General features: G+C 40.7%; 1 protein-coding gene across 1 annotated transcript in view; it reads left to right on the top strand.

Moving 5' to 3' along the window:
* Positions 1-19,942, top strand: part of kctd16b (potassium channel tetramerization domain containing 16b) — a 64,794-nt gene extending 44,852 nt beyond the window's left edge. Inside the window, exon 2 of the mRNA XM_034139879.1 lies at positions 19,413-19,942. Within this exon, the coding sequence (XP_033995770.1) occupies positions 19,413-19,876 (464 nt within the window). The 3' untranslated portion in view covers positions 19,877-19,942. The remainder of the gene's footprint in view (positions 1-19,412) is intronic.
* The last annotated feature ends 1,672 nt before the right edge of the window (positions 19,943-21,614 follow it).

The following is a 21,614-nucleotide window of genomic DNA, read 5'->3' as shown; positions in this document are numbered from 1 at the left end:
CAAGATGTCTTCCTTGAAGAAAGGTCTATATATTTCAGCCAATGTGAAATGTCATTGAGCACTTTATGAACAATATGTACATTTGATAAGATCATAAAAGCTGTTTTGCTGACAGTATGCTGCTGCTGCGAGGGGTAGTATGATGTACTGTAAATGCTTTTACCCCTGGTGAGGAGGAGAAGAATCCAAACTCTCCTACTGCGCCATCTGGCCTCATTATAAGACAACGGCTGCATGTTATAAACAGTTGGGAGTTTACCTGTGGGAAAGTGTGCATACTGAATCTGTAAGCCAGAAATAACTCGATTAGCATGTGTTTGCATTTACAATTCATGGGTGAGTCTTTTTTTACACTGCGGATTTGATTGGACGCCACATGACTGAATGCCCATGAGTAGCTTCAAGGCATACAATACCTCTGAGCTGCTTTCTTCTGAGTTGCAGAAGCTAAGGTAGAAGAGTCTCTGCAGTCAGTCTCCACCTACGGTAGAGCTGGATAAATCAATTAACAGACTGAAAATAAACACTGTTAAGATAACCGTCTTCCACCATTAAATTACAAAACAGCACTGTACTGTCAAATGTATGATTTAGTTGGAATATTTTGCCACAGTGAAGAAATATATATATTTTGTTTCTGGACAGTTCTGGCTTAATTGAATGGATTAATTTTAAATCTTTTTTCTCGAAACCTGCTTCAAAATATATATATAAATATACATATCCAGCATTTAGATACCTAACAACTATTTACTATTTGATAAGAGACATTTTTTGTGAAAAGCCATGACAAGTGTGTTTCTATTCACAGTTTATTTAATAGAATAACACGTGACATGTCCACAGTACCTGTCTTTCAGCGAGTAAAACAAAGAAGAGGAGAGGGATTAAATGTGACGGAGAACAGATGAATATGTGGGTTGGATTGAATCTTTGACATGTTGAGCAAATGGTACTGAACACTCATGCTTCAGCTTGCCAAAAGAACTCCATGTTATTTATTTCATTTGTTTACTCTTTTGACAGAGTATAAGAAAGCAGGTGTTTACTACAGTCATGGATTGACATGTGGTCTTTTGTCTTTTTATTTAAAGTCACCATTGCCCGCACCTCAATAGAAAATGTAGACTTTTTCCTTTTTACTGCATCATAAATGAGTTGTGTGTCTTTCCTGAGTGTGTGTGTATGGTGACCTGCCTATTAAAGAGACATAAATCACACATTGTGCAGGGTGTGTGAGGTAGAAACTGAGAGACACCATATGGAGCTCCGTCACTGAGCTGTAGAAGAGTTAAATGTAGTGTGTCGGAAGGCAACCTTCTCTCAGTATATGCACACACACATGCACACTTAAACACATCGAAATGTACACACTCGTGTTCGCCAGCTCTGTCAAAAGACGAGAGGCTTAATGACACTTAGCGTGAGATCAACTTTTGAGACGCTCTAAAAAGTCACAATGAGCCAAAGCTGCTGTAGCTAATGACCCAAAACAGCACACACACACATATGTATATACGTGCACACCCAGGGACACATGAAAGGAATACCCTAAATAACAAGGTAGCAACATACAGTAGCATACCGAATGGGGTTTCATTTAAATTCTCTGACATTTAATGTAAAGAAATCTAAAGTGACACGATCAAATTGTTTTTCTTTGTATCCGTCTGCACTTGTTTGCGTGGCACTTGGTGTACAGAGCAGTCCTGACACATCACTTTACTGCCAATTACTTTTGCACTCAGTCATGCTCAAAGGTTGTCCCCCCCTATCACATGTCTGTATGAATGTGTGTGGGCAAGAGAGAGAGAGAGCCATGGCATGTGTGTGTTGTGTCTGTGTGTTTGGTCACATTGCCCCACTTCCTCCATCTACCCATCATGCATAGTCCTTAATGAGGCCCCTGGGAGCTTGTAGTTCTCCGAAAGCGCTCCTGTTGCAGCTCTATTTCAAAGCGGTTCGCTTCAAGGTTGGCAGCCTTTGAACTGCTATGTCTGGTAACCAGCAGTCCAGATTTGTCCTTCCGCTTACTGACATTATCACTATCAGATCTGCTCTATATGACCATTTTTCAAATAGTGTTGAACACCCATTTGGTCACAATTAGCACAAACGAATAAACTGCACAGAGAACACTCCCACACAAATGACTTGGAGCCCCTTACATGATGTAGATTGTGTTTGCCCAAGCTGTATTACTAAGCATTCCATCACTTCTTTACAGTTTTTCATCTCATTGTGAGACACACTCGAGAAGAATCAATGGTGACTCAAAACAGAGCGACCACACACAGAGAAAAATAATGTCTCTGTTTTAACAAAACGCCTGCAAATGGGCAGAATAATACATGACTGGCAGGAGAAGTAAAAAGCTCCAAAATAAAAGGAGATTCGGGCAGCTAAATGTACTCCCTGAAGAAAGACAGAGAACAAAAAGCATCAACATGTAGAGATTTACAGTAGATTTAGTTAAAGAATGTCACTTCCCCCTCAGGGAATATCCTATTCCTTTTGGTTCAGCAACCATGCCTTTGTTCCTGCACATCCTGTCCTATGCTGTTTTCATTAAACCCTGCCTGCTGGGAATAGTCCAGGTAAAATGGGACAACTGCGATGAGTCTTTTACAGATGATGCTCCAGATTGAGGCACTTAACATAGGAGTAGATGCTTGGAGGCGAGTGTAAAACGGGAAAAGCAGCTCTCAAGTTCACGTTGTGTTCCGTTCTCGTGGAGTTCATGGGGATGAGATTTTAAACTCTCATAAGCATGCACTCTCACAGCCACCTGCTCGGAGAGAAAGCACTAAAGAGAAAGATGCACAACACCAGAAGTCAGTGTTGTAGGAAAAACCCTGCAAATACGCACAAATTGAAAATTATCCTTGCTTGCCTCAGACCAAATCTCTCCAGATTTCTTCGCATCTGTTTCCGCCCAGCTTCTCCTCTCAATAAAGGAAAACAATTCTGGAGCATGTGGCCGTTTGCTTAGAAAGAGTAAGACAGATCAAGTAAGAAAGAGAGCATGATGGAATCAGAGATAAAGAGGCCAAGTACAGAGAGTCCTGCCAGTACGTGAGAGGATATCAAACCGTGATAAGGTTGTATTGATTAGACGCCTTTCAGCCTGTAGAGCTTTCAAAGACAACAACAGCCTTTCTTAATCTTTTGATTCCTCCACTTTCCAGTCAATTTTTTCATCACTTCAACCATCCATCTTGGATGCAGCATTGATGCCGTCTGGATCTAGTATTTATTTGATGGTTTTAAACTTTAGTCTTTGTATTTTAACTGTTGGCAGTTATTATTTCTTTAGCTTTAATATTAAGATGTTGATTATTCCTGACAGTCCACCACTTCTCACAGTAACATGTCAGCCGCCAGGACACAAAATGGACAATGCGTTCGCTGCCAAGGCACTTGAGACGTCTGGCTGCAGATTCTTCGAGGGAATTTAGTGCCAGTCCCATGAATTGTTAAAATGAAATGGTCTGGGCTGTTGTACACTGTTTGTGAACTCCCGTGGAGCTGAACCAAAACACAGCATAGCTATAATACATTCCTCATGTTCATACAAAACTACCTTTATGTGATGTGTACAAATGGGACAAAAACAAAAGGTGCATTTTTATATTTGGCATTATTCTACAAAGTCAAAACTCGTTAGATTGCCTGAAAGAAAACTAAGCATTAACAAGCCATGGTCCTTTTTCCTGTCCTTGTTGTTACAAATGGCTCAATCCTTATGTCACTAATGTAGAAAGCATTGAAAGTTTTACTTAAAGGGCCCATGTCATGGCCATTTCCACTGATCATAATTACATTGTTGAGGTATACTAAAATAGATTTATACTGTGCAATTTTCCAAACTCACATTGGTTTCGCATACAGCATCTCTGTCAAGCATGTGTATTCAGCAGTATTCACTTTCTCCACTAAACGACTCGTTGGAGCTCTTGCCCCCCCCTCCCTGTGAGCCTAGTGTGCTCCGATTGGTCAGCTCGGCCACTCGTTCTGATTAGTCAACCACCAGAGAGGCTGCGCCCATGTCAGTGCTTTTCCCGGCTGCTCTCAGCGTAACATCAGTCTTATCATGGCGTCGGTACAGCGGTATATTTTATATACATATATATTTTTAACTGTTGTTATAGAAGAGTGTGACGGCCCCAGGGCCTTTGTCTTACGATGGGGTGGAGCTGAAGAGGCTAATCGGCACGATCACGGACACCTCCGGACACTACGGCCCCAGTCTCTCTCCAAAGCGGCTGCAGGAAGACTAACTCTGCGATCCTCTCAACCACCTATCTTTGCATTTACCACAATAAATGTGCCGTGGTTTTGTAAACTTGTGTATGTCTCCTTGTCTTTCCGTTGTGGCCTACGAGCTACTCTCATAACAAAGAGTAAGTTATTTTTACCCGTTATAAACTACTACTGTTTGATGAGAAATCAAATCATGGTTTGCTATATATGAATTCAGGGAAGAAAGGATAGGCCTACTAAGTATTTCCATTAAACTTTATTTTTAGAAATGTACAAAATGAACATAAATATACATATATACACGGTATATCATCCATTCCTCCTCCTCTTGCCTGCGCACAGCCGGTGCGGTGCGGTGCCTTTTAGCACGAGGCCTCAGTAGTAGTAGAATCCCTTCCCCGTCATGGATTGTCCGCCAGGATCTGGCTGGACGAAATCAAATGCAAATCACAAAATATTAGAGAAACTTAGTTGTTTTAGATTCGTTAGTAGTAGTTGTGTAATGAACAGCTTGCCTGCTAATATGCTAACCTAGCTTTGTTTACCTTGGTAGCTAACACGATATGAACGTTAGCTTGGAGGAAAGGCAACTATAATGCAGTGTAATAAAACTACTATGAACAAAAGCTAGTGGTTCATATTAGGCTAGCAATAACGTGTTTATAATTGCAATCGTATACGGGTATTCTGCTACCATACAATGTAACTTGCATGAATACATTGTTTTGCGCTAGCATACAGCTAGCCTCGTTAGCTACATGCAGTATATGTACGGTCACAATGTACGGTAAACCGGAGTATACTGTATGAGTATTCCGTGTGTGTGACTGCAGACATTCTCCTGCCATGACAAACATGTAAGGCCATCTGCTGACATTGTAGTTGATATATTTAAACGCTAGCAACGTAGCATCACAAAAATGTTTTTCTGACCAAAACTAGCTCAAGCTCCGTGTGTTAGATCGCTACGCCAGCTATAATGTAATTACGTTTCGCGACTGACCGGCAAATCACCCGCAGTATACTGTCAATAGGTATTTTGTGTGTGAATGCAGACATTCTCCTGCTATGAGATACATGTATGCAAGGCCATCTGCTGATATTAGAGTTGATATATGGAAACTCTAGCAACTTAGTTAGCACAGTTAGCACTGTGTCAATGGCTTAGCAGTCCAACACAGTTTACACATTTAAACAGTCTTGTTTGATAAATACACAAATAACAATGCAAACTTACAGGTTGTATACCCAGATCTTCCCCTGCTCCAAACGGTCCAAACAAGCTGTGCATATCCGGCCTCAAACTGGGCAATGTTTTGGAAGCTTTCGTCTGTGAAATGCCGGTTCTTCGAACCTCTGGAGGAGGAACACGCCGCTGCTGGTGTGGCCATAGCTCTTCGGGATTGGTCCATTTCGTTCCGGGTACCGCATGACATCAGGCGGTACCCGGAACTAAATGGAAGACTCAAATGGGCAGTGACGTATCTCCAACGAGGCGTTTTGGGGAGGTATTTTCTGTGTTAGAGTTTTACTCGCTACAGGGTGTACTTTGAGGGTTTTGACTCTGCACACCGTTTACATGCATAAAAACCTTCATAACACACAAGGGGACGGGTAATAACCGGAAAAGCATGACATGGGAGCTTTAAAGGGGACCTATCATGCAAAATGCACTTTTGTACATCTTTTATACATGAATATGTGTCCCCGGTGTTCCAGGGAACTCACCAAGTGTCAGAAAACACAACCCTCTCTATTGTCCTCCATACCCAAATCTCTAAAAAAGGGGCTGCAACGGATCTGATAAAAACTGATCCAGATTTGAACACTGTCCTGACGTCAGGACAGTGGCGCTACGGCTATTGGGCCAACTCCACCAATCAGGAGGAGACAGCCACGGCCATTGCCGTTCGAGAATTTATTGCACAAGAGTGTGTTTTGCCCCCTGACAATGACAACAAAAACCACAGCAGTCAATGGCAGTCTTGTAAATAATGTCTAAAGAATGAGAAATGCGAAAAGTAGAGCCATGATCGTCTTGAATCCTGTTGAAATCAAACATACAAAAATATGGGCAAAGAGGGTCTTATCTGATACTAAGTAAGTATGTCTGATGCTGTACGTAGGCCACTAAGCAAAGGAGGAAACATGCTTGTTTTTTCAGTAGAGGTGGGTTTGTAGCTCAAGTCTTGTGTTATTTACAGACTACTTCGGTTTGTGGATCTAAGAGACAGGTCAATGCAGATACTTTGTATTATGAACATCCAACAAGGCTGCCATTCTCACTGCTGCAGCCAGCATGAGAGCAAAAGTACTATTGTAAAACCCTCATCATTTTCCATCGCAGACAGAGCTACAAAAGACAGACTTGGAGCGAGTTACTGGGAGAGAATAAGAACTCAAAAGTGAGACTCAGACTGAAGAAAGAAAAAGAGACAGAGAAAGAAAAAAGTCGGCAATCGCACTCCATTATGTTGGCGGAGCTGAGTAAGAGGGTTCAGATGAGAGATCGGGGAGACAAAGGGTGAAGATTGATAGAGATTTGATGATGGAAACTGAAAAAATATGAGACTGATAGTGAGCCGAGTGAAAAGGCAAATAAATAAGAGATGAAAAGGCCCAATCTTGCTAATGATGAAGCAAAGCAATAATGAATGTAGAAATCGTATAGAAGATAAGAAATAGATGATGATTCTTGCAGATGATGATAATGGTGGAATTCAAATTAAACAAAGCACCATTTAACCTCAAACTCAAGATTTTGCGAGCATAATGGTCTGAAAATGACTGAAACTATGAGAGTTACCACTTACTGTCATGAGGACACATTCAGTAATCTGTAAGCAATTACAGGTTTGAAAGTAACCTTCACAACCTTGTGTGTGTGTGTTTAGCCGATGGATAATGACTAAATGTGTGTGACAGAGGAACAGAGATAGCGGCTAGTGAGCGCTCTGCTGTGCAGTGATAATGCATGTGCGATTGTTTGCAGATAACAGTCCATTTGTTGATGCTGACATCACAGATAAAATTATCACCGGACACTGTGTATATTTTTCATGGCAGACACAAATGCTGTGGCAGTGTGTGCTTTTATTACCGGTACTGTGGCATCCTGTTGTGTGTTCATACGGCTTCACCTATTGCACAAATGCTCAGTGTGTTTAACCTTAATTATTATAATGCCACAATTTGCAAAACTCGTTTTTCCAGTGGGTTGTGGTTTTAAAAAATCCCAAAGGAAAATAGTTTTGTTCTATTTCAAGTCATACCAATGCTTAAACCAAAATGGGGTAAATTTGTCTAAAACCACCTTTTAGAATTTGCCATATTACATTACATGTTACTTGTTAGACCCTTTTATCCAAAGCGACTTACATACTCAATACTGTGGGCAATCCCCACAGGAGCCATTTGGGGTGCCCAGGGACACACCGACATGCTGACTGCAGTGGGGTTTGAACCTGTGACCCCCTGATCCGAACCCCCATACGGACAACCCACTACGCCACACACCTCCATATGTTCCTCCCTCATCAGCGTCCACCCCTCAGTTGAAGAGTAACGTTTTTTTTTATTGTTAACGCAGCACTCTGTGTGTGTGGTCTGTATTCCCCTTGACTGCAACATTTTGTGCTGCTTCAGGCTTCTCGCTTGGATGCATTCAGATTAAAACCCACTTTATATTTCTCCCTGTAGAAAAACACCTGGTCAGAGGCTACTATTAATCACCCATTTCTTTGCCCAAAGGCGACATTAAACACATTAACAGGTGAATATTTAAAATCAGTACAATTGAACTGGCCATGGAAACTATGGAGGTGATGAAATTACTGCTATTTATGGTTTTTCTTTCTTCTTTTCTTGATTTTTTTTTAATGGCCATTTTAACCCTTTGCATCAGTAAAAGCTGTTTTCTGTTACAGTCTATTAGCAAACAAATGCAATTAAGGATCAAGAAGAAGACATGCATAGATGTTGAATAAATGGATGGGTGAAGGGCAAAGTACCAATGAAGAAATATTAGGAGGGTCGACAGATAGTGGATGGATGGTTGTATTAGATTAGTAATACATATACATACATATACATACGTATGCATATGTCGAGATAATATATCCCCAAAATAGCCACCATACTATAACTAACGGGAGTAACACTATTGACGATCAATAGATATTTTTGCATGACCTATTTTTTGCAGTAATTGCAAGTCTTACTGGCTTGGACATCGTGTTCTGTATGGAGAGAAAGCTACTAATTCATCTCTACAACTCATGTGAGAAACTATACAGTTTTTGCCTTTATCTGCAACTTCTTTTCATTAAGGCTGTTTATATTATTAAATAATAGAGGAGAACATTTCACACAGTAACAGTGTGAACACTGATGGCCTTGCACTCAGTGACAGCTGCAGAGATGGACCAGAGTTCTGTTTTTTCCAAAGAAGGATCATTCATTTGCATCATGATGAATTTTAAGAGGGCAGTCCGGATATGGTGGGTTGGAAATGATCATTTGCCAGTATTACTAATGAATGCCATCAGAGGCTAAGGTAAAAAAAGAGACTTTTTTAAATTTGGAGAGGAAGCTTGATTAGTAATCAGGAGGATTGGTCTTCAAGAGGGAAATGTCACTGAGCCTGCATCAGCACAGCCACTCTGAAGTGGTTCAAAATACGCAAGTCCCCATCGTTCCAATCAGGGGACTGCTGGTCTACAGTATGTCAGATATTAATGGGCAATTTTTCATGTTGCAACCGTTTAAAACTTTAAACCTTACTTTTGAAAAATTACCAGCTTTCCATATTCCCTTTGTTTGGCTTCTTCCCATCGTTCTTTTCTCAACCTCCCCTATCACAAATGTCTTTTTTTTTTACACATTCAACTTGTACTGCGACTAAAAGTGGCATTGGATTCACATTTGTTCTCGGAACTTGCACCAATTTGCCATAGTACCACTTGTAATCCCTTTACGAAATAACTTGCCAGTGTGCTTCTGTAACATATGGTGAATTATATGCATTGGCATGTGTTACATACATTTTCAGATGTACTGTTTTAGATCACCATGGCTTTATAAGAGACACACACTAAAATTCACAGTAATGACTCTAGGGATGGATGAGTGGAGAAAATCAATAGACAGAAAGAATGAGGAACAGTAAAAGGGAAATACAAGTGCTGCTAGAAATGGAAACTCCTTCCACCAAACGTGTCACCCTCAGGAAAATGTAACACCTGCTTCAAGGGAAGAGAGGCATTTCCCCTCCACAGGGACACAAAACAAAACAAGCGTGAGTGCAGAAGCACACTTACCCTTAAATGTGCAACGTGTTACACAGAGCCGGCTGCTCAAAGGAAAAAGGGGGCAGCATTTTACCTATGAAGAAACAACAAGTAGTCAGTTAGCATGCTAATTACAGTACATATCTCTGCAACACTAAGACGTATTGACACCACACCATAACAACACTGTAACCTATTCACATTATGTTGATAATGTTTATCCATTTTTATTGGTTTGCAAAAAAAATCAGACCATATCTTACACTGTCCACCCTTAAATGCAGTGGTGAGAACATGTTAGCATTAAAGAAGTGGCTGTTTAGGATGAACAGTCAGTCACATAATGTGCTGCCTTGTGAGGGACTAATTGCGCTTAAAGAGAAAGACGGGAGGAGAAGAGAGAGGCAAAGGGGGAGAGGGATAAGAAAATGCCTTATTCTCGTTATCTATTATGCCAACCTTGCAAATACAGCTCGAAATCAACAGTCTGCTTGGGAATATACGCGTCTTGCATTCTGAATATGCTGCATTTTCATTTGGCAGCTGATATCTTGGTCCAGAATTGCTTCCCAGGGCCAGGGACAGTTCAATCCATATCTGACCCACCAAGCTTCTTCCCACAGCTAAGGGCCGACAGCTGAGATGTACAGCCGGCTGCTGCAGGTCCACACTCCTGACTAAAGCAACATCTGTCACGCTGAAGCGTCCTTGGGCAAGACTCTAAATGACTGTCAACTTAAGTTGCTGTTCTTTCAACCTCTCTTTGCCCTGGAAGATATAATAAAATAAAGTATAATCTCCTTATTGATAAACACATTATCACATTTTTATCACAATTAACAGGTCGTGCCAAAGTGCTGCAGGAGCTGCTCCGCAGACAATAACATAAGACTGACTTTGTGGAACAAAGAGCATTTGTCTGAGCTTATGAACTCAAATAAAATCCATTTTACATCAGCTCTCAACCAGAAAATAGACTCGTATGCCCAGAAAATCACACAGGGTACAGCCAGCGTCTCATTTTCTCTCTTTTTTGATTGATTCTCTATGGTGCTACACATCGGTTTTTGTTCGCATAGACTGAACCCTCACTCATATAATCTCAACATTCCTTAGTATTGTAGTAATAGCATCAGAGGGGCCAGTCCATTAATTATTGAGTTTAAAATGTATTCAGTTTATTATGTATGAAATATCAGAGCCACAATCTTCTGATAGTAAAACACAGTTAAATCTGTATGTATGGTTTGAGGTTTTTTCGAAAATCATCCTTTTATGTTGTTTGACAAAGACCTCATGTGCTTAAGTGTGATTCATCTACCTCCGTGGACAGTCTCTTTAAAAATAATAAAATTAATGATTGATATAAAGCAACAAAGCAGGCCCGGTCAAAATAAGAACTGCAGTCCTCAGATTTGAGTAAACGTTGGTATTGAAATGATTGACATGATGATTGAAGTTATTGGGGAAATTAATATTAAAAAAAGGATTAATCAAAACAGCTCATCATGAATAAGCTTTGATGGTTTGTAAAAAGTATTTGAGTGGACATAGTGTTTGCATTGTGTTGCTTAAATCAAATGACAATCACTGTCAGAACTAAACTGTAATGATTTGATTTGAATTATTTCAAATCAGTGAGCTCATCAGTTTGGGTTCCCTGATTTTCATTGCTCTTGAGGTTTTCTGCCATATCTTCAAATTAATTTGCATTTTTACCAGAGATCTTTTGACACATTCAACTATAACACTAGAATAAACTGCTTCCTTAGAAAAGTTGTAGTCTGACACACAATTAAATCAAATAAAGTGACTTATGGATGGAGGAAAATCTGAGCAGGGAAGACAGAAGAAGATGGGACGGACTGAAGAAGAGACAGGCAGGTGAGAAGAGAGGAGTGACACAGTGGCAGAGAGGTGCAAAAGGCAGAGTTGAGGTGGGATACAGAAACAACTGAGTGATGGACAGAAGAGGTTTATTTGCTTTTGCTTTTACTGTAGAGCTGTTCAGGGCTGGAGCGCTAACTATCATGTGACATTTGTATTTACCTGTGAGATGAAGTGATTTAGAAAAGTATAAAGATGCATAAAATGGAAATACTTAAGTACTTTTATTTTATACTTAAGTATATCACTTAGGCAACACTGGAAAATATGATATTATAAGATTATGATTTATAGCCAAGGCTCTAGATTAAAAAGCGTTTATAATACAGTTTATAATACAGTACATTATTGTATGCCTAACCCTAACCCATATATAAAACACAACAATAATTAAGGCTGCAAGCAGGGATGAGCGTGTCTTCGACAATATGCGCAGATTTGCAGTTGTCCACAAGTTGATGTGTCACGTGGATGTCTTCAGGACCATCGAGAAAGGTGTGAGGTTATGCGCTGTTTAGACAACGTATACAAGAGTTACAGCAAAACCGTGATTCATGGCGAGGAATCTGTCTCCATAACAACGGCATATGAAGACTAACAATTCAGAAATCTTGCGTATCGTACACACGGTTCCGTCGCGTTGAAGCTTGCCGGTGGGCGTGTCTGGCGAGCGACCAACAACCAATCACATTAATCTCCCGCCCCGACACACAAAGCACGCGGTTTGATTGGCTAACGCTTGTACTGGCATAAGATTTGATTGGCTGGCGCTTCCGTCGACATTGAAAAGTTGAACTTTTCTCAACTTTCACCGCGAGCAACGGAGGCAAAGCGAGGCAACGGAACAACAATTCAGTTCGGCAAAGCGTGACGTCAGCCCATTCAAAGTGAATGGGAAGCGTCTCCGTTGAAGCACGCGACGGAACCGTGTGTACGATGCGTTGAGGGCTGCCTCGTTATCAGAGAAGAGTTGAGGGCTCTACCATTAACGGTCATCTGAAGTCTGACGATGTTTGGACCATTTACCATTGAGTTACGTCGACATCGTGTTTTATGGCGAGTTTGTGTTTCCATGACAACAGCATATGATGAGATGATCAGATTTTAACGTACAGTATCTCAGTGATTGATTTCTGTCATACAGCCTCCCAGTGCTGAGAGGCTGTATGACAGAAATCAATCAGAGGGCAATCGTCCATACACTTCCACTGATGCGCCAAACCGTCGATACAGGCATTAGTAGGGGAATGGTAAGAGAGATATATGTGGAGACACAAAAGGACACAAAATAGAAGAGGTTCTAGGAAAGGAGCATACAGAGGAGAGAAAGGAGAAAATATGTGAACTCTGAAAATGAATTCTGTGCATGTGTTTATGTACTTATGCAAGAGTCAAAAGTCCTTTCAAAATGTTGAAGTCCTTTCTCTTTTTTTAAAGGTCTATTCAATAAGGAAACATCAATCACTGAGGGACACATCTCATTCTGCTTGCATTATTTGAAGAAAAAGACAAAAATCGTGCTGCATGAGCTGTTTTAAAGACATTTGATAGTCACAAACTTCAGCTGTGTTAAATCTTAAATGGGGATGGAAGGAGATAAGAGAACTAAATATGCTTGCTAGTGTTCTCAGTCAGAACTGTGTTCTAATGGTCACAAGCTACTGTTCATTTTAGAGAGTTTGGTCAGAGATTGGTCATTGGTTGGTGCTAATTCTACAAATCCTAGCAAATGATTCAACATTTGTACTGCGGGAAAGTCCCACCTTCAGGATGACAAAGCCTCCATAGGGTCAGGGTTTCATATAGTAGGGAACAGATGCAAAAGAATGATAGATGATGGATCTTATACATCTGGATAATTGAGCTTTGTACTAAATGTGTGTTTAACCTCTTTAGTGTGCAGTGTGTGTGTGTGGAAGAGTTTATTCTATTCCACTGTGATTGTTTGTGAGGCAGCCAGGTCTCTTTACTCGCCAGAGCTAACACAAGTTGTGAAGGTCCCTGCTGAGATCAATACATCAGAGCCTAAAGCACCTGTCAGGAAGTGTGTGTGTGTGAGCGTGCGAGAGTGTGTCTGTGTGTGTGTGTGACAGTCATTAGACTTCAATCAGACTTCCTTCCCACCACCCTGGAAGAGAAACAACATGAGATCAAATGAATCAACTGCTGCACATAGAGTACACACACTCACACACACACTCACACAGAAAAAGAGGGTGTGTATGCTGAGTGATGCTGGCCAGAGGCATGGCCGACAGTCTGACACCTTTGATGACACGAATGGGAACCCCACCTGACATCAGCCACCCTTTCTCTGCCCAACGGCATACAGATAATAGTTCCAAGGCCAATGTCACTTACACACTGAGGCGCGCACACACACACATGCTGTTGATGGATAACACACACACACACACACACACACACACACACACACACACACACACACACACACACACACACACACACACACACACACACACACACACACACAATGTATGTGGAGGAAAGGAAGTGGGAGTGAAGCACAGAGACTGACCTACATCAGTGTTTAGCTTAAGGTGCATCATCTTTCACATGTTACATGCATGTGCATGTACACATATGGATTCTGGCATGCACTGAGACACACAACCACACAAAAATGCTCTCAGCCATGAAGGGAAGTGTGACCTTATTCTCCTATGAGGGCACAGGATGCTACATATTTTATACACCATATACACAATATATATTTCACACATACATGCTGCTGTATCTGCAGAACACATTCACTTATTGTACTACTCTTGTTAGCTCATTTGCAATGTAGACATAAAAGAAACATACATCAAACATAGTCAGAAAGTTTGTGTTGCGTGTTTTATGATTGATCTACAGCCTTATCACTTATTAAGACTTGTTCTCTGTTTATTTAAGGTATGCTGAACAAGTGCCCTTTTACCCTGATTCAAATGTATACAGTTAAATAAACTCTCACCCAGGAGCTTCTCAGCACACCAGTCTTTTCTGTCAGTCCCTGGTGCATGTTGGGGATTAAGTGTCTGACTGAAGACTGAAGGCAAGTGCTCCTGAAGCATTTTCCTGCCCAATTCTAGTCTGAAGCTCCAGATTTCAGCTTGCTGCCTCCAGCATCAAGCCCACTGCTCTGATGTGTTTTTGCAGGTATCAATACAGGGTTTCTATTGGACAGCATGTAGCTATGTACTAATGGCTAATTTACAAAGATGACTAATTTCTTCTGCTTTTTGATGTCATCACAAGACCAGTCTGCCTTCAGTAATCGTGTCACTAGATCTTCGCACATCAATTAATTGGCTTGTTGGTATCTTTATGTATTTAATAAATAAACCAATATATCATTCATCAAAGTCATATTAGTGAGAGAAAGATAAGTCAAAAAGTGCTCGAAGAAAGTTGTTAACACTTCTGCCTTCAGAAATGATGAAACAAAAGCACTAATGATAATTGTCAAGAATAACATTCAAAGACTTGTTTAAGAGTACAAACATTTGATGAACCTTGTATGGTTGCAAGTCCTTTATCATGCACTAATAAGCTTATCCTTCTTATTAGTCTTTGGTAAATGGCCCTTTTTGCCCTTGTTTTTACACAGCTATCTTAAAGTGGACCTATCATGCTATATTTGAATAATATATTGTAGGGCCATATATAAAACATGTCTGTTTTTTTTTTTTTCAAAATACCTAACAGATCATGCATTTTAGCCATGCCTCATTTCGCTCTAATTGCTCTTTTCCAGCCCTGTTTTTGCAGGGGCTGATTCTGTGAGAAGTCTTCTTCGCTGCTTTTGTGGCAGACTACAGCGCCACTTACAGGCCTGGCATATGTACTACAGCGTCTCCAGCGCTTTCGAGCGGCAATGGCCGTGGCCGTGGCCCAACCCCACATTCCCCTGATAGGTGGAGAGTTGCCCATATAGGCGGAGCTCCCCGTTTCTGACGTCAGAACAATTTCAAATCTGTATCAGATCCGTTGCAGCCCCGTTTTTAGAGATTTGGGTATGGAGGAAAAGAGAGAGGGTTGTGTTTTCTGACACTTGGTGAGTTCCCTGACACACCGGGGACACATATTCATGTGTAAAAGACGTACAAAAAAGTGCATTTTGCATGATAGGTCCCCTTTAATTAGAAATAGACTGCAATGAAAATAAATATATTCTCATATACAATTGTACATAAGGTGCCAAAAGTTACAAACTATAACATTATTATTCAGTTCATAATCAGAGAGATTCTGGCTATAGTAGCTGCGCCTCCCCTTCGCCTCCTGTGATTTATTCTACATCTTCTCAAAAATGCTGAGATGCATGTGGGCGTGAGTGACAGGAAATGGGGACGCCGCTCCCCCCAAGATATCTCCTGACTCGTATGAAAAATGAACCTCAGGTTATTTTTTGAGTGAGCGGATCATTCTGTGGTATCACTGTCAAATTCCTGGCATGTGGAGAGCTTAAATACCTCATCTCTGAAAATGACTAGATAGGAAATGGCTTTTTTTTTCTAATAATCATGTATTATCAGAAGTACTGATAAATTGCTCCAGTAAGTGGGCTGCCTAGGTATGATGTTGGTGAAAGTAATGCAGTTCCTGTCAGTAAATGACCTCAGGTGCAGAAAAAGAAGACGCAAACTTAGTTATAAATATCTTCCTAGAACGATAGAACTTCCTTTGGGCCACTCAGTAACAAGATGCAACATTCCTCACAAGTATAATTAAAATCAAAACTGCTTGTGTGGCAGCTATAGCCTTTAGACTCTGAAACCTTGACCTTTAATTATGGTACCTCCATCAGTGTAAACTTTGAAGCTCCAGCGAAGCCTGTCAAAAATGCAAATCATTAATAACAGTTAGGTACAATTAAACTGAGGGTCTCAGAAATAACATGTTTCGACCCTTATTATAGGACAACTGTTAAAAAATATACATTGTCAAATGACTGATTATTAGAGTATTTATAGTTGTATATAGAGCCAGAACTGTAGGACCCTTTGTTTTGGAGCGGATGGAATTTATGTCTGTTTCCTTTGTCGTTTCTTATAAGGCAGAGACGTTGCGATGTGAAGCAATAAGATAAACCTCACATTAGCAATTAAGAACGATAAAAAGGAGTTTAACCTGACAGATACAAAAACCCTGAATAAAAAACACATCATCAAGAGTGGTTTAATTTTCGCATAAATTAGCAAGACATTATAAACTTGTGGTGTAAATACCACTGAGAAGATGCAGGTCTTTATATTTACACTTTTTCCCACTTCAATTAGCGGGGGAAATTGGTTTTACCACTAACATGACGTAATGTGCCATGAAGCATCAACACTGAACACTGATACCCTTTTGGGAACCTAATTAAAGTATCACTGTAGTGGAGAGGGAAGACACTCAATTACTTATCTAAAAAAAAGATCACAGTTATCAGTGCTTGGATTTTAAACTACCTGTAAGTGGTTTTCTCGATGTATATATTTGCTAGACAATTTGTCATGAAGCTAAAGGTTTGACAGAAAATAAATGTGATCCCTCCCTGGTCTTTGGTGAGAGAGGCTAATAGCTACTCACAATACCTGTAAATTAAAGCAGCATGTCACTGTGGAGACTTAGCGTGCAGGGCTACAAGGAGGTGGATGTTATTACTCATTTTATCAGAAAGCCATATATCAAATATACAGATGCAAGGACACACACACACACACACACTCACATGAGGCTCTTTAAGACATTTGTTTCAGCAGCTTTAGCCGTCTCATCGTGTTAATGTTATTTGGACAGGCAGATTGGCTACTGGCAGGCTCAACAATTCACCAGAGTCTGGGGCCATTTTTCAAAACACCAATTAGGAGTCTGCGTCCCATCGATCAGAGCACTAGCTATTTACTCCGAGTGACATAAATTAACTCATGTGTCCCTGAACAAAGGTTTGGAAGAGACGTAATTGCACATATCATGGGGGTTACGTCTTCTATCATGCATCTGCATAACAAACACATCTTTTATTTATTGAAGGCTTATACATTTCTGGTGGAGTGTACATTAATAAGTCACCCTATTAGAGCACGGTGGGTTATTAATTATTCTCTGTCTTTGTGCATGCGAAAGCTGTAAATGCCATTGTTAATTAAAGAGATTAAGAACTATGATGGGTGACAAACGGTGTCACGTCCTATTTCTGTCACCGCCTTTAATAGGGTGATGTTTATTTTACATACACAACAGGAAGGCAATGTGCATGTGTGTGTGCGTGTGTGTTTTTGTGTGTGTTATTTAGCGCTGTACTCAATGGTTGTCTTCCTGAGATTTTGAAGAACAGATGTTTTAAGTGTCGGAGCTGTCCAAGAAATATTTCACATAAAAATAGTAGCGATACGTAGCAGCAGGTTTATGAGCGGTGCTCTGAGGTACAAGCATTGGTTGGATGAATTGATTTTTGTTTGGCTGCCTCTCTATAAACCATCCAAATACGGTGCTGAGGACAGAAGTAAAAGCAGGGGGGGGGGGGGGGGGGGTGGGGGCATTTATTTTTAAGCAGCATTATTTATAGTTATGTACTATCTCGTTTGAAGTGGAACACTCAGTAGCACATGAAAAGAAACGATGGTACTGTTGAATTTAATGGGGCAGAGGATGCATCAAATAGCGGAAGCTGGCACGTACTGTATGCGGAGTCCATCAGCAACAGATATCTCTTCAATTATTCAGCAGGTTAGCATGAAAAATAAATGGCTTCTTCCTGCAGTGAGAGGTGTGGCACTGCTCTGGTTCCTGTGTGTCTTTCATCCTTTTACTGTACAATCACACATAGGTTAGGGTGGGCAATTGATTCCTTTCACCTATTTTCACGGATCACTGCATCTCTCTCGGTATTGGACCACACTAAACTGTTTGGCAGCCGCCTCAGCCTCGTCGACACTGAGAACTTTCTATAATTCTCACTAAGCTCTAGGTCAGGTGAAAGCAGATCTGATTATCAAATGTTTGAGAGAAAAGCAGTTCCATAGTAACCATCTTCTGACCTTTGCCCCTTTTAATCAAATCATTGCACAGAATATCAAAACACTTTGCAAAGGGATGGAAAATTCTCAAGAAGGTACAAAGACAGAAAAGGTTTCTTTTAAATACTGCACACCTAAGCCATCTAAAGGTCAAATGTTTCAATGGTATTGAAATGATAATTAGGACCTCTATTACTTGGAAAATCTTTTTCATTTGAATGCTGCTGAAACAATATTTGATCTTGACATTTCTTGACCTGCAAATCGCAACATCAATGCATACTGGGTAGTTCAACATCTATATATATATATATAATGATATAACACAACCCTTTGATCATGTGTTTTTTAGTCTTGATCTAACCATGAATTTGTATGAATAGGTTTGCTGGTGAAAGGGAGGACATGCTTTAGAGAACTGACACTGCACAAACGTCATTTAGATTTGCATCTGTATTTGTTCATTAAATCGACGGACTCAAGATTACAATATCTCTTTGTGCAGTTCAAATACTTAAAAAATATGTATTCAATGTGTATTGCTGAGTCTCCTTCATTAAAGCAAGTACCATTGCATTCAGTGTTTCGCTGTCGGTACATTCATAGCATTTAATCTGGACCTTTGTTGTGTGTTTTCAATAGTGTAAGTTCTTCCACTTGTTTCATTTGACAGCATGGTGGCTCACTTCCAAGATTAGATTGAAAGCAAGCCAGGTGTCTCTGATGTCACGTCCCTTTGTTCTCGGTGATAGGCATTCGGCGTTAGCTGTCTGTTCTTTCTGTCTGTCTTCGGGGTTCTTTCCTGCCTTTCTTCTCCTGTCTAACTAAATTGTGGCTCTCAGTGTGTCGACGTCTCGTTTTTCTGTTCACGATGATCGACGCAGGAAAGAAGAAAAGGTGGAAACAATTGCTCTGCTTGAATTCTAATTGTAGCTTCCTCTCTGGTTCTATGTCTCTCCAGGTGGTCAATCTCGCTGGTCCTCCCCTCGCTGCGACTGCTGCTGCAAGAACCACAAGGGCGACGGCGAGGGCGAGAGCGGCACCTCCTTCAACGAGCTCTCCACCTCCAGCTCCGAGAGCCAGTCGGAGGCCAGCTCTCCCCAGGGAACGGTCATCTGCGGGCCGGTCAGCCGCCAGTCACACCCCCGCACCACCGTCCAAACCCTGGACAGGCCACCGAAAAAGGGCCCCATCGGCATGGTTCAGCAGTCCGAGCAGCGGCGAAAGAGTGACTTGCTGCGCACGCTTACGGCGAGTTCCCGGGACACCAGCACCAGCAAGAAAAGGCCGGCGAAAGAAAAGCTGACGACCGAGGAGGAGCTGGATAAGTGCATTCAAGACTTCCGCAAGATCAAGATCCCGGAGCGGTTCCCCGAGAGGAAGTACAATTGGCAAGCAGACCTGCTGAGAAAGTACCGCGTTTGAGCCAGGATAGAGGGAGCAGACACACGAGGCCAAGGATCAGTTTACATGTTTTTTGATCATGACCTTTGCAACAATAGGGAGATAACACTAAACTCATCTGAATCCAGTTTCTGGGGGGAACTTGACCTTCATGCCAGTGGGTTGAAAGTCTACACAAAAGCTAGCAAGAAGCATCAAAACTAGACTGTTCTCTTATTGACATGTAGTGTGTATGTGTGTGTGTGTAGTGTAGGTCTACTGTATGTACTGTAAGTATGTGCTGTACCTTGCTGAATGCTTCAGAGCTTTGAATAATTTATCTCTATGGACCAAGCCAAGTGGGTGAAAGACATCTTCTATGAACCGATTAACAACCCGAAGGCTCACTAATGGCTACAATAGGGGTTACTGAGGGTTACTGGACTACACAACTGTCATCTGTCATCATTTGCCTGGAAAATCATAACAAGAGCCACCATTTTAGTCCACAATGACACTTGATTAAGTATGTGAATGTGTGTGTTAATATGTGTGTGTTCGCACCCAGGTGGCCTAGAGGTCACAGATAAATCTACATCAGGACCCATTAATAATTCATGCTGTCCCGACAGTGCTCTCACTATAAATACACCCAGAGCTCTCTGCTGCTATGGTGGCGTAAACAGCGAGGTCAATTACTTAGTTTTAAGGTAGCATTTGATGACTTCTGACGCAGGAGGAGGTACAACTTCATCAGCAGCCCAATTCATTTCCACTTCTAATATCAGTTATATTGCAAATGCACCCCCAGTGAAATGCACTACCCCATATGCATTGATTATGTTGCCGTGTTGGTTAGATGGGGAGCAATTACCAGATTAATGAGTGAAGGATAGGTGAAAGACTGAATAATTTAATGTAATGATCAAACCTTGGAGAAATGCAGATGCTCCAATAAGAAAATCCCTGACTTAACACACCTATACATAGACACTTTTACATTTATAGCATAGGGATTTTGGCTAATTACTTCACCGTCATGACACTCACTTAATTCCCACATAGAAAGTGATTAATCTTTGTCAATATCCTTGAAACGACAAAGGCTTGACTGAGTGTGGACACAGCGATCGATAGGTTTTGATTTTATGGTAGGGTTAGAGCTGATAGATCTTATTCACAGTTATTGATTTAGCCTCTTGGTAACAAACAAAGACAAGCTGGTCATGTTTTTAGTGAAAGTTAGCCTTAATTTATGTATGCATTTATGTCCTCCTGTCTCAGGGTCTGTGTGATGTGTTATAATGTGGTAACATGAACAAAAATAGCAGATAACTATTTAAAAATAGTACAATTAAAAATATATATTTAATTTGCTCAGTAGTTATTCATTGAAGGCTCTTTTGGAACTATACCGAATGTTAATGACCTTATGATTTTAAAATGATTTTAGCCTGTCAAATTAAATTAGTTAAAAACCTCAAATGGCAAAAGCACACAGACATGTAATTATGTTTTAAATGTAACACCTTTATTTTAAGAGTTAAGATGGCAAACTTTTCAGGATGAAAAATTCCATGAACACACCTATTGTCAGATTAGTTTAATGTTAATCAAAAACGTTTTTGACATCACATTCTCTGTTTTAGGATGACATTTAAATAGGATTCAGCATATTGTACAGTGGATTGTTCAACAGTAGGGAACAAATACACGATTCAGTGATAGAGCATGGTGTCCAAAGTAAAGTGAAAGGAAACCCTAATTATGTCCAAAGTAT

The sequence above is a fragment of the Trematomus bernacchii genome, unplaced genomic scaffold (assembly GCF_902827165.1).
Source record: "Trematomus bernacchii unplaced genomic scaffold, fTreBer1.1, whole genome shotgun sequence".
Taxonomy (NCBI): Eukaryota; Metazoa; Chordata; class Actinopteri; order Perciformes; family Nototheniidae; genus Trematomus; species Trematomus bernacchii.
Note: the sequence above shows the minus strand (reverse complement) of the source record. Positions and strands in the feature narration are given on the sequence as shown.